Source organism: Sinocyclocheilus rhinocerous, unplaced genomic scaffold (assembly GCF_001515625.1).
Source record: "Sinocyclocheilus rhinocerous isolate Xijiao unplaced genomic scaffold, SAMN03320098_v1.1 scaffold4194, whole genome shotgun sequence".
NCBI classification, from domain to species: Eukaryota; Metazoa; Chordata; class Actinopteri; order Cypriniformes; family Cyprinidae; genus Sinocyclocheilus; species Sinocyclocheilus rhinocerous.
In genome coordinates this window covers 214,032-226,296 of record NW_015652268.1, presented here as the reverse complement: position 1 = coordinate 226,296, position 12,265 = coordinate 214,032, and the positions used below count along the sequence as shown (strand labels likewise).

General features: G+C 36.4%; 2 protein-coding genes across 3 annotated transcripts in view; both read left to right on the top strand.

The window, feature by feature from the left end:
* The first annotated feature begins 664 nt into the window (after nucleotides 1–664).
* On the top strand, nucleotides 665–6,588 carry LOC107714259 (protein lifeguard 1-like). The gene is made up of 6 exons (XM_016520070.1): nucleotides 665–990; nucleotides 1,464–1,573; nucleotides 4,462–4,662; nucleotides 4,750–4,878; nucleotides 5,800–5,943; nucleotides 6,406–6,588. The coding sequence occupies exons 1-6, from the start codon at nucleotides 678–680 to the stop codon at nucleotides 6,553–6,555; spliced, it is 1,047 nt and encodes a 348-aa protein (XP_016375556.1). The 5' UTR covers nucleotides 665–677; the 3' UTR covers nucleotides 6,556–6,588.
* Nucleotides 6,589–10,968: 4,380 nt separating this feature from the next.
* Nucleotides 10,969–12,265, top strand: part of grinab (glutamate receptor, ionotropic, N-methyl D-aspartate-associated protein 1b (glutamate binding)) — a 13,887-nt gene continuing 12,590 nt past the window's right edge. Inside the window, exon 1 of one of the 2 annotated variants that reach the window (XM_016520072.1) lies at nucleotides 10,969–11,098. The gene's annotated coding sequence lies outside the window, so the exon portion shown is untranslated. Of the gene's footprint in view, nucleotides 11,145–12,265 lie in introns of both variants that reach the window. The other variant, XM_016520071.1, reaches the window with a different exon arrangement.

Sequence of the window (12,265 nt, the reverse complement as noted above, 5' to 3'; positions counted from 1 at the left end):
GGGCATTTTAGAGATGTATTTAATTGTATGTATGTATATATCCAATCTGTTTATACAATCTTTATATACAGGTCCAATCTGTAAGCAAATGCCCAGATAGTAAGATCAGATTTCCAGACCACTTCAGGCTCACCGTCGTACCACCATCATATATTAAACTTGCCTGATCATTAATAGAATAATAGTTATTATTATTACAATATGAAGTAAGTGAAATAAGAAATACATATGAATGATCAAAACTTGCACAATTCTACTTTGATACATTTTGATTCTGTTATTTCACACTATTTGAGTTAATAGTTGTTCATAATTACATGGGATGATTATTTGTTATGAAGCTTTGAATGAAGAAGAGTTAACACAGGTTACCATATGGTTATGATCCAAACATACACGATCAAATGGTTAGGCATATTAAATCATCTGATAAAACTATCAATCAAACTACCAAATCAACATGTACTCTCCACTATATGTTTGCAGTTAACATTTATTGGTTACAGTGCCATGTGAGATGTGTGAGATTTAATTATTTAATTAAATAATTAAAATATGCATCAAATATTTAAACAAATACCTGATATTTAGGCTACATTTAGTACTTAAACCGCGGTCACACTAAACGTTATATATATATATCTTTTTTTTTTTTTCCACAGAACTAAGATCCAGTCATGGCACAAAACAAAAGCGGCTACACTCGCTTTGAAAACCCTCCTCAGTACAGCGAGGTGAATCAGCAGATGCCGCCAGGCTTCATGATGCCGCCACCGCCGCCTTATGATGCTGCCGTTCCTCATGGAGGATCGAATCCTGGTGTTCCCGTCATTGTACCCGTCGCACCCCCGTATGCTCCACCGACCGCTTTTGGGAATCCCATGTACAGACAGGAAGGCTCTGGATATCCACAGCATCCATATCCTACAGCAGCTCCTTACATTGCAGATCCTTACAGAGGCGGACCGGACAAAAAGCCGCTTCCATACGGTGAGATATTTCAACCTCATATGTGACCCTGGAGCACAAAACCAGTCATAAGGGTACATTTTTCGAAATTGAGATTTATGCATCATCTGAAAGCTAAATAAATAAGCTTTCCATTGATGTACGGTTTGTTAGGCGCAAAAAAATCTAAATATTGAGAAAATCACCTTTAAAGTTGTCCAAATGAAGTTTATAGCAATGCATATTACTTATCATAAATTAAGTTTTGATATATTTACGGTAGGAAATTTACAAAATATTTTCATGGAACATGATCTTTACTTAATATCCTAATGATTTTTGGCATAAAAGAAAAATCGATCATTTTGACCCATACAATGTATTTTTGGTTATTGCTACAAATATACCCCAGCGACTTAAGACTGGTTAAGACATATGTGCAATTTGCAATATGCATATTTGACAGATACTCTTTGTTAATAAGCTCTAAACTAAGTTTTGTTTTGTGACAGAAGTGGCGATGGGTAAGCCGGGACACAGCGATCTTCTTCCAGAATATGAGAAGAAGCAGTTCGCCAGCTCAGGACTCGATAATAAAGCCGTCAGAAGACTGTTCATTCGGAAGGTAAACACTGATACAGAGCAAACGTCTCGGTTACGTATGTGGAGGGAAGGGGGGAACGGACATGTCATGTCAGTCAGGCGTACTGACGAATTGGGATTTCGCCTGAGAGCCCTATCACCTTCGAGTGTAAACTAAATAAGCCAATGCACATTAGTGTGCGAGATTTGCATTCACGCTCCGCCTGCAGCGCAGGTATAAAAGTGGAAGCGGGTGCAACACACATTCAGGTTTTCGCTGAGGAGCTAAACCGGTGACCCAGTGCCCCGCAGTGGTACAGCAACTGTGGCGACGCGACGTGACGTCTCCGTTCCCTCCTTCAGGGAATGCGGGTTACATACGTAACCGAGACGTTCCCTTTCAGTCGGTCACATCAGAACTTACCAATGAATTGGGATCCCTAACAAAGCGCCACTACTGCTACTTCTAAGCCACCTGATCCCCCCGCGGCTACTGGGGCGGAAGATAGGACAGGGCTTACATGGAGAGAGTCTATTACTGTTGTTCCTCTTGACCCACACAGTAAGACTATTAGATAACACTGGGAAAGCTTTGCCCTTTCCAGGGACGCTGTGGAATCTACATCCTGCCCGCAGGGAGGGTCCTGTCCAAATCTCCGTAACAGACGAAGAGCTGCTCTGAGGTCCTGAAGCTCTGCGTTTGGTCCACGTATAGGCGCAAAGCATGAACGGGACATAGCAAAGCTAGGACTGGGTCTGCCTCCTCCGAGGGCAGCGCTTGCAGGTTCACCACCTGATCCCTGAAGGGCATGATGGGAACCTTGGGCACATATCAGGGCCTGATTCGTTGACCGAAAAGAACTTACAGGCCTTGGATGGGAGACGGGTGGGTTACCCCTCCTGGTGGAAGTGCTCTTTGAATGAATGAATGATGCATTTGGACACAATTGCACTTTTGCTCTTTGGACACAATTGCATCGCAACCACCCGCTCCACCAGGGGGATCGCCACGTACGCCTTGGCCACCACACCATTGAGGGTAGTGAGGGGGGAGGAGATACTAGACTGGTTTCGGGCAGAAAAAAGTGCCGTCCATGTCTTAGTTACCTCCTCATGCACTTCTGGAAAGAATGGCACTGGGGTAGGGGGCTGAGAACCAGCCTGGGCTGCCCCGAGATACCAATCGTCTAGCCTCGACTGCTCGTTACATGGTGGATCTCTCCACTCAAGCTCGACCGCCTTGGCGGCCGGGAAAGCATAGCGGTCAGCTTTGGGTCAGGCTCTTGCAATGCTATTCTCCCCAAAGGGGGCAATGCAGACGAGTCCTCCGATGCCGCAATTGACATCCAGTCGTCCGGATGAGCCCCAAATGAGGCGGCCGGTCCCTCGTGAGAAGGACCAGCACGTCCAACCAGGAGCTCCACAGCTTGCGGTGTGCAAGAGGAATGGGGGGCCCACGGAGATTTACTCGGCGGGTTGGCCCCCATTGTAACCCTCAGATCACCCTGGCTATTCACTGAAGTAGCCCTCTTCTGCAGCACAGAAGAAGATCTAGATCGGGGCATAGGTGAGGGGACTCCACCCCTTTTGAGGTATTGGAGTCTCGACCGCAACACCGAGATCCCACCCACAGTGGGAATATGCCTCATCCACTAAAGCAACCTCAGCATGCTTGATGCCCAGACACGTGAGGCAACGATCGTGACTGTCATCTGGTGCCAGGTAACAACTGCATCCAGAAACACACGAGTGGAATGACATCTTTAGAAAGACGCAACGTCACAACCTTGTTTTGCTCTTTTAGGGAAATTAGCTCTTTTATAGTGCTAAAGCGCACAGGGGAAACACCATCGCTGAAGAACCTCTTCCCCAGAGCACTCGTAGCTCATCAGAATACTCTTTGAAGACGATAGGTAGAGCAGAACAGTCAGACCACTTGGCTCCGCTTCCGCATTTATACCCGTGCTGCGGGGCGGAGCGCGAGATGCAAATCTCACATACTAATGTGCATTGGCTCGTTTAGTTTACACTCGAAGGTGATAGGGCTCTCAGGCGAAATCCCAATTCATCGGTACGTTCTGACGTGATGTCGAACGTGACCGACTGAAAGGGAACCTTCATTACAGGACCAATGAAAGATTTAACAGATTCAAAACAAGGGTCAGGTTCATCAGAAAGCGTCGTGTTCACGTGCATATTTTGAATTAGTTTTTTTATTTATTTAAATTTTTTTTCATTTTAATTTTAGATAAAGTTTTAGTCGTTTTGTTAGACGTTTCCGTCATTTTTATAATAAAAAGAAATGCCTGTATAGTTTTTTTTTTTTTAATGAATTTTGATTTTGATTTTGATATTTTTATTATTTTAATTTTAGTTTTAGTAATATTTTTAGGCATTTTAATCTTTTTTTATTTATGTCTGTGTAATTTTTATTTCAGATTTAGTTTTAGTTATTGTAGTACATCAAGTTAAGCTAAATGAAAACGAGATGTTTGAATTAGTTTTCATTTAAAAAAAATAAAACTATTTCCCATTTTATTTTAGTTAAAGTTTTAGTAATATTTTTAGGCATTTTTGTGATTTTTATTAGTTTTTTTAATATGTCTGTGTAGTTTTTAATTTTTATTTCAGTTTTAGTTGTAGTTATTTTAGTACATCAAGTTAAGCTAAATCAAAAGGAGAAATGTTTTATTTGAATATTTGACTATTCTTACTACTTTGTTGTATATGTCATTTTTATTAGTTTTTATATGTCTATATATTTTTTTAATGTTTAGTTTTAGTTTTAGTTTTAGTTATTTAAAATAAGGTTTTATATATATATATATACCCCTTTTATTTCAAGTAAAGAAAATGTTTTTCGTTCTAGTAGTATGACACGAGTTAAAACCCAGCAGTGAGTTTTGATGTGGTTTAATTTGTGTTTTGCAGGTTTTTTCGGTTTTGAGTCTTCAGTTGGCCGTCACCTGCGGCTTCGTGGCCGTCTTCACTTTCGAGCCTCATGTCAAGCTGTTCGTGATGCAGAACGCCTGGACGTACTTGGCCGGCTATGTAGTCTTCCTCGTGCCCTACCTAGTGATCCTGTGCTGCGGAGAGTTTCGCAGGAAGCATCCGTGGAACCTCATTGCTCTGGTGAATCTCTGATGAGGCTTTTTCAAATGTAAAACAGACATAAATTCTCCTTTCATGCATAATAATAAACGGTTTCTTGCGTCTCAGAGTATCCTGACGCTGGCGATGTCCTACATGGTGGGCGTGATCTCCAGCTTCTACGACACTGATATCGTGATGATGGCCGTCGGCATCACTGTGCTGGTCTGCTTCACGGTCATCGTCTTCTCTCTGCAGGTCAGCGCTCGTCTTTCTGTTTTAATTTGGAAACCGAGAACCGCACGTCAGCAACAAACATAGCAAACAAACATTTCCATGCTTTTAATTGCAATGTTAATAAAAGTACTGCAACCGAAAGATTGTCGAAAACATCTGCCCAGTGTTATTTTAGTATCAATGATATACTTTTATCATTTGTGTTAATATTTTGAATTGAATTATTTTTCAAAAATTTTTTTTGTGTAATTTAATTTCTGGTTTTAGTCATTTTTAGTAATTTAGTCATTTAATTTTTTTTATTTTTTTTTACAATATTTCTACATAGTTTTTATTCATTTTTATTTATTAGTTTTAGTTACTTTTTAATTTCAGTTACAATTTTAGTTTAAAAGTTCAGTTTTAGTTTATTTAGTTTTAGTAGTTAAGGTTAAACTAAATGAAAATGAGAAATGTTTCCTTGGCAACTAGCTGAAATAAAACAAGTTTGAGTTTTTTAATATTTAATTTTATTTAAGTTAACATTTATTGTATTTCAAGTGATTAAAATATTTTTTTATGGTTTTAGTTAACCCTGAATTTAAATAAATAAATACATTTTATAAATATATCTTTTGTTATTTCAATCTTTTATTAATTTTAATTATTTTGGTACATCAAGTTAAATTAACTGGTAACTATATTTTATTTCAATTCACTTTTATTTTATTTCAAGTAGCGAATGTATTTTTTTATGGTTTAGTTTTAGTTAACAATAACAACTCTGTTTTCCTGCATTGATGTGAACGGAACAGTGTGCTAAAATACTCCTGAAGTATTTCTATTGTATTGTTCAGAACTTCTTGTACAGTAATAAAAGAATCGGAAGCACAAGAGATATGATTCCCATCCCTCATCTACATGAGCTGATTTTAATAACTGAAGTCTCCTGTTCAATCGCAGACCAAATATGACTTCACTTCCTGTTACGGCGTGCTGTTCGTCTGCTTCATCGTCCTGCTGTTCTTCGGGATCCTGTGCATCTTCCTGTACCACAGGATTCTGGACCTCATCTATGCATCTCTGGGAGCGCTGATCTTCACCTGCGTAAGTCATTGCTTCTCTACAACACGTTTGTTTTGGGCAGGGTTTTTCAGACCGGGGTAGACGAGTTGATTAAAAGCTAAAAAATTAATTAAATCATACAGATGTAAAATTAAAATAAATATAAAACACTTGCTAAAATGTATTTAATAAAAAATAATTATAATGTCAAATAAGTAAATAAATGGTTTATTATTAAAAAAAACAATCAAAATAAAACATTACTAGCAATGTATTCAATTATAATGTAAAATAAAATCAATGATTTATTATTAAAATAAAAAATAAAAATAAAACTCTTACTAAAAATGAATTCAATTATAATGCAAGGTAAATAAATAATTTATTATTTATATTATTTATTTATATTATTATTGAAATAAATCATTTTAAAATAATTAAAATAAATTAAAATATATGCATATGCAACAGAATTAAATGAAATAACACCTTATTATATTGCAGTTCTTGGCCGTGGACACACAGCTGCTTCTCGGGAACAAGAATCTGTCTGTGAGTCCCGAGGAACACGTCTTCGCCGTGCTCAACCTGTATCTGGACATCATTCAAATCTTCTCATACATTTTGCGCATCTTTGGAAGAAGCCGTGGCTAAAAGTCCACCAGTGAAGAAAGAAACCCATGCGATAGGGCTAAAAAAAAAAGAAAAAAAAAATACTGGGTAAAAAATATCGATTTCTCGATTTCAATCGATTCTCATTTTTACGAAACGATATCGATTAGTCTAGCCTTTTTTCAGATGAACGGAACATTGTAGCGTGCCTCCCATCCAATAAATCGCAATGAGCTTTGTGATTTGTTACTTCTGATATGAAACAAAGTCTCAGATTTCAAGTTCTGTCCATTTTATTGCAGTATTCAAACAATAAATGCTGTTTTGGTCCTGCTTAATGTGGAGTGACAGATCGCTGTAGCGCCTCAGTTAGAAGGCTCTCTTCCACTTTACTACAAGTTACAGCACCAAATAAACATGAATGAACATCCAAAGGTATGTTAAAAGAAAGAGTACAACTTTCCTGTCTCATGTAATCGCTCAATCAGTGTTTCAGCCGCAGACAGACATCAGTATAACAGCTTACAATGTTACGTAACGTCACATTTACCTCAGAAAAACATATTCGGTGACCTTAAACTCGTTAGTCAGCTAGAAACATTAACTCTAGAGAGGAGCATGTTTGAATAAATCTGTCAAGTTTTTATGATAGCCACCATTTAAATGTTTATATATCAAAAAAATGAATTGGAGTAGAAATGATGTAATTGTAACTGTATTATTATAAAAACTTCATTTAGTGTAATTTAAGCGTTTGTATACAAATCAGTTAATTTTAACCTTCAATATTATAGTAATGTAGTACCAACTGACTCTCATTTATATTTTACAGCATTAGTTGAGAGTTTTTTTTCCTCTAGAAAATTTGGCATGTACTCTACCTGCTATATATCCAGAATAATCGATATTGATTCGAATCACTAGCTTGTGAATCAGAATCGAATTGAATGATGAAATTTGTGTCAAAACCCAGCCCTACCATGCGACCAATTAAAGATAAAGTGTGGCATTTCCTTCTGTGTTAAAATGCTTTCTTGTTTCCCACTTTCATGTGCAGAGACGACTACGATTAAACCGCTTGTACGTCCTGCAATGTGCTCATTTTCAGTGCTATTAACATAATCAAGTCATCTTCCGCTCTGTTTACAGTCGTGACCAGAATTATTGACACCCGAACAAAGAAGCCTGCAAGTGAAAATAAATCTGCATTGTTAATCCTGTTGATCATTCATTTAAAAAAATTCACAAAAACTGAAAATCAGGGGAAAATCTCTTTTTTGTGAAAAAAAATACACGTTGGCCACAATTATTGACACCCTTTGATTCAGGTCCTTGATGGAACTGAGAATCCATTTTTTCAGCAAATATAATTGTACAAGCGTTACATTGATGGCATTTTTGTACTGTTTCGAGGAGATTTATGATCTTTGAACTCTTTTCATCAGTACCTTAATTCTATAACAGCCCATCTTAATTTCACAATGTCATTGAGTGAGAACACTTTGGATTTTTGGGATGTCCGTGTTAACAAGGCAGGACAATTATTGAGTACAGACCTCTTTAGGAAGAAAACAGATAGGAATAATTATTTACAGTTGTCAAAAAAAAAGTTTACCAGTGAGTCAGCTGCATAGAATTAAGCGAATTTGTTCAACACACAATTGAACAGACAACTGAAATGTGGAAGAAGTTCAAAGAAAAGGGCTATGGTTGGATTGTGCAGAGGAGAAATTAAAAGCAGTACAAAGGGAACATCTACTCACTCCGGCTAATAAAACTTCTCTGAACAATTTGATACAACATAAGTAGTGATATGATGCACTTAATGTCAACTTGATTGATGGCTTTGACCTTTGTGACCTTTCCCCTCCCCCACGCGGCCCCTCCCCCATGTCACGACCACCTACGTTGGTTGACCTCGTGACCTGTTAGATGTCCAGATGTGCAGGGTCTATTTATCTAAGCATGCCTTGGAATGCAACCGGACACTCGGACCCCAGATGGGCAAACCCCCCGGATGTGGGAACAGACCATTAAAATCTTCAAAACATTCCTAAGGTCTTCATTATTGCTTCATCACCGCTCGGACACATACATACAGCTGAACAAACATCATTTTTCATCCCCGGAGGTCAAAGGTTGATGTCGGAATTTCACATATGCTGGTTTTCACATCTGGATAGCCCACCGGGGTCAACACAACGTGGGTGGTCGCAACGTGGGGGAGGGGCCGCGTGGGGGAGGGGAAAGGTCACAAAGGTCAAAGCCATCAATCAAGTTGACATTAGGTGCATCATATCACTACTAACATACACTCCCCAAGCTCCAACACTCTGTAACATTATACGGAAATATTGGCATATTTTACAATCAGACCCAGGTCTGAACATTCAGAACATTCAAAGAACATTCACATTCTATTTGTGCTTATTCTATTCTATTTATTCTATTCTATTTTTTTTAAACAAGTCCATCACGGAGGTGATATTGTTGTGAAACGTAAATCTAGGGAGACTTTTTGGATTTTTACTTTAGATGCATTATTTCCCAGAGGTTTCAATCAAGAAATTGATTATGGTATGTTTTACTAATTCTCGTTTTTTTTTTTTCCCCTCCTTAAACTCGTTTGTAAGCCACTCCCCTAATTGTGTGAGTGCCACACCTGTTGCTGATTACAAGAATATTTAAAGCATTGTTTGGTAATGCTGTTCTTGATGTCTGATCAAAAATACACTTTTGATCTCTTCAAGAGTGAGTATATTACAGCGATATTTTACTCAATGATTTCTATAATCGTGGCCAACATGTATTTAAGAAAAACATTCCTTTCTTAAAGAGACGTTCCCCCCATTTCAGTTGTTTCTGGCTTCTTTGTTCATATTTTCAATAATTCTGGCCACGACTATGTTATCCTTTATATTTTACTTTTAAGAAGGGAATAAAGACATTTTTATCGGCAAATTCACTGTTTTGGACATTTTCTTCTTACATTCATCTGCACACCTGGTTCTGATTCTTGTGCTTTTATCAGAGACCGAAGTCAAATCATTTGTGATTGATCGGTGAATCAGAGTAAAAATAACAATAACCATAAACTGTGGCATGAAATGAACGAGCTGAAAATGTCTCATCTGGACGGTGAAGAAAATACTGAAGCAAACAGCTTTACATCAGTCGACGGTCTGGTGTGCAAAAAATTATATATATATATATACATATCATATAAATGGTGGCTGATGATGAGCCCAGATGACGCCAACTTAAATCAACATGCACAACTTATAACATTAGACCCATGCATGCACATTTTCTGTAAAGCTGCTTTGAAACAATGTGTATTGTGAAAATAAGCTATACAAATACATTTGAATTGAATGAATATTATAAATATTAAAAAAATTAATTATTTCATTAACCGATCAAAAGCAAAGAACTATATTCTGTATTACCTATAAACACAATCCAAATGCCTTTTCTATTTATTAAAGAACTAAATAATTACACAATAAAACAAGAATATGCAACAGTGTGCTCACAGTAACATGCGACCAACACAGACACCTGCTGGACCAATTACAGTCAGTACTTCTTTTACCCAATAACCATTACTTATTCTATCTATCTATCATTCTATCTATCTATCTATCTATCATTCTATATCATATTATATTATATAACATAATTAATGTCACTTTAATTATTAAAATATACACTACCAGTCAAAAGTTTTTGAACAGTAAGATGTTTAATGTTTTTTAAAGAAGTCTCTTCTGCTCACCAAGCCTGCATTTATTTGTTCCAAAGTACAGCAAAAGCAGTAATATTGTGAAATATTTTTACTATTTAAAATAACTGTTTTCTATTTGAATATATTATAAACTTTAATTTATTTCTGTGACCAAAGCTGTATTTTCAGCATCATTACTCCAGTCTTCAGTGTCACATGATCTTCAGAAATCATTCTAATTTGCTGATTTGCTGCTTGAGAAACATTATTATTATTATCATCATGTTGAAAACAGCTGAATTTCTATAATTTCTTTCCCCCAAAAATAAATAAATTATACTGACTCCAAGCTTTTAAATGGCATAGTTTATAATGTTACAAAAGCTTTGGATATTTCTATTCATCAAAGAATCCTGAAAAAATTCTACTCAGCTGTTTTCAACATTGATAATAATAATAATGTTTCTTAAGCAGCAAATCAGCAAATTAGAATGATTTCTGAAGATCATGTGACACTGAAGACTGCAGTAATGATGCTGAAAATACAGCTTTTAAATAAATTACATTTTAAAATATTAAATATATTTTGGATCAAATTAATGCAGGCTTTGTGGGCAGAAGAGACTTCTTTAAAAACATTAAAAATCTTACTGTTCAAAAACTTTTGACTGGTAGTGTATAAAAGAATAAAAACTAATAATATGTGCGAAACTGTGTAAACTATAAAGGAAACTGTGCGGTGTGCCAGCAGGGGGCGCACGTCTGTGGGCAGTTCTTACGGGAAGCGAGAGGAGCTACAGTGTTACAAATAGAGCAGTTATTTTGTTTCAAATTAATCTACAAACTGAAGTTTATTAGGTGAGTTACGTGCTTGCAGTTGTTACTCTCCAGTCCGCAGCGACATGTAAGTTCAGAAACTCTCCATATCACTGAATTGAAAACGAAAGTGTCATGTTTCGCAACTCTACACTGATTTGTCTCTTTTGTTCTGTTACATTGTTACTTTGTTGTTGTTGTTAGTGATACATATATATTGTATATCGGGATGGTAGTGTTATCGTAATTGTTTGACAAAGCTCTGTTACGGAGTGTTACTAGAGGTTTTTTAAAATAGTTTTTCGCCACTTTCTTTGATGTTACAAAGGGAAGCAATGTCAGTGAATGATAAAAATGGCGATGTTGAGGCCTGGAAAGGCATAGAAAGTGTATTTTTGTATCGTTATGCTGTAAAATATTTAATATTCTAGTCATTTATTTATTTATTCTCCTGAGGTAAAACCATCATCACTCCAGAGTTCACTGAATTAAAATCTTGCAATATATAGACAGTTTAATATGTATTATTAAATGTATAAATATATAGCTTCCACACTATAAATGTTTGTTATATTTTATTTTTCTTAAAATATTTTAAATTATTTTTCCTTATCATATTTTATTTTCATATTTATTATATATAATTTATTGTTATATTGTATATGTTATATTATAGTCAAGTCAAAGTTGGTTTATAAAGCACTTTTTTAAAAAAACAAGTGTTTACCAAAGTGCTGTACAAGCGTACTCGATATAAAACAATAAACAAACAGAAGACAGACACAATCATAAAACATGCTCTCATACTGTGTTAAATGCCAAAGAGTAGAGATGAGTTCTCAGACTAGATTTTTAAACAGAAAGTATTTCTAAGAATTATTCCAGAGTTTCGCTTTTGGGGCTGCCACGGTCCCTCCTAGTTTTTAACCTTGTGCGAGGAACAACCAAAAATAAATGCTCAGCACATCTAAGTGCCCTTGACAGAGTGTGTAGCCGTATTAAAGGGGTCATATGATGCAATTTCAAGTTTTCCTTTCTCTTTGGAGTGTTACAAGCTGTTTGTGAATAGATAAGATCCCTAAAGTTGCAAAGACTAAAGTCTCAAAGAGATATTCTGTTTAAAAGTTAAAGGGGTCATATGATGCTTTTTTAAAGATCATTATTTTGTGTATTTGGTGTAAAAGAATATGTTGACATGCTTTAATGTTC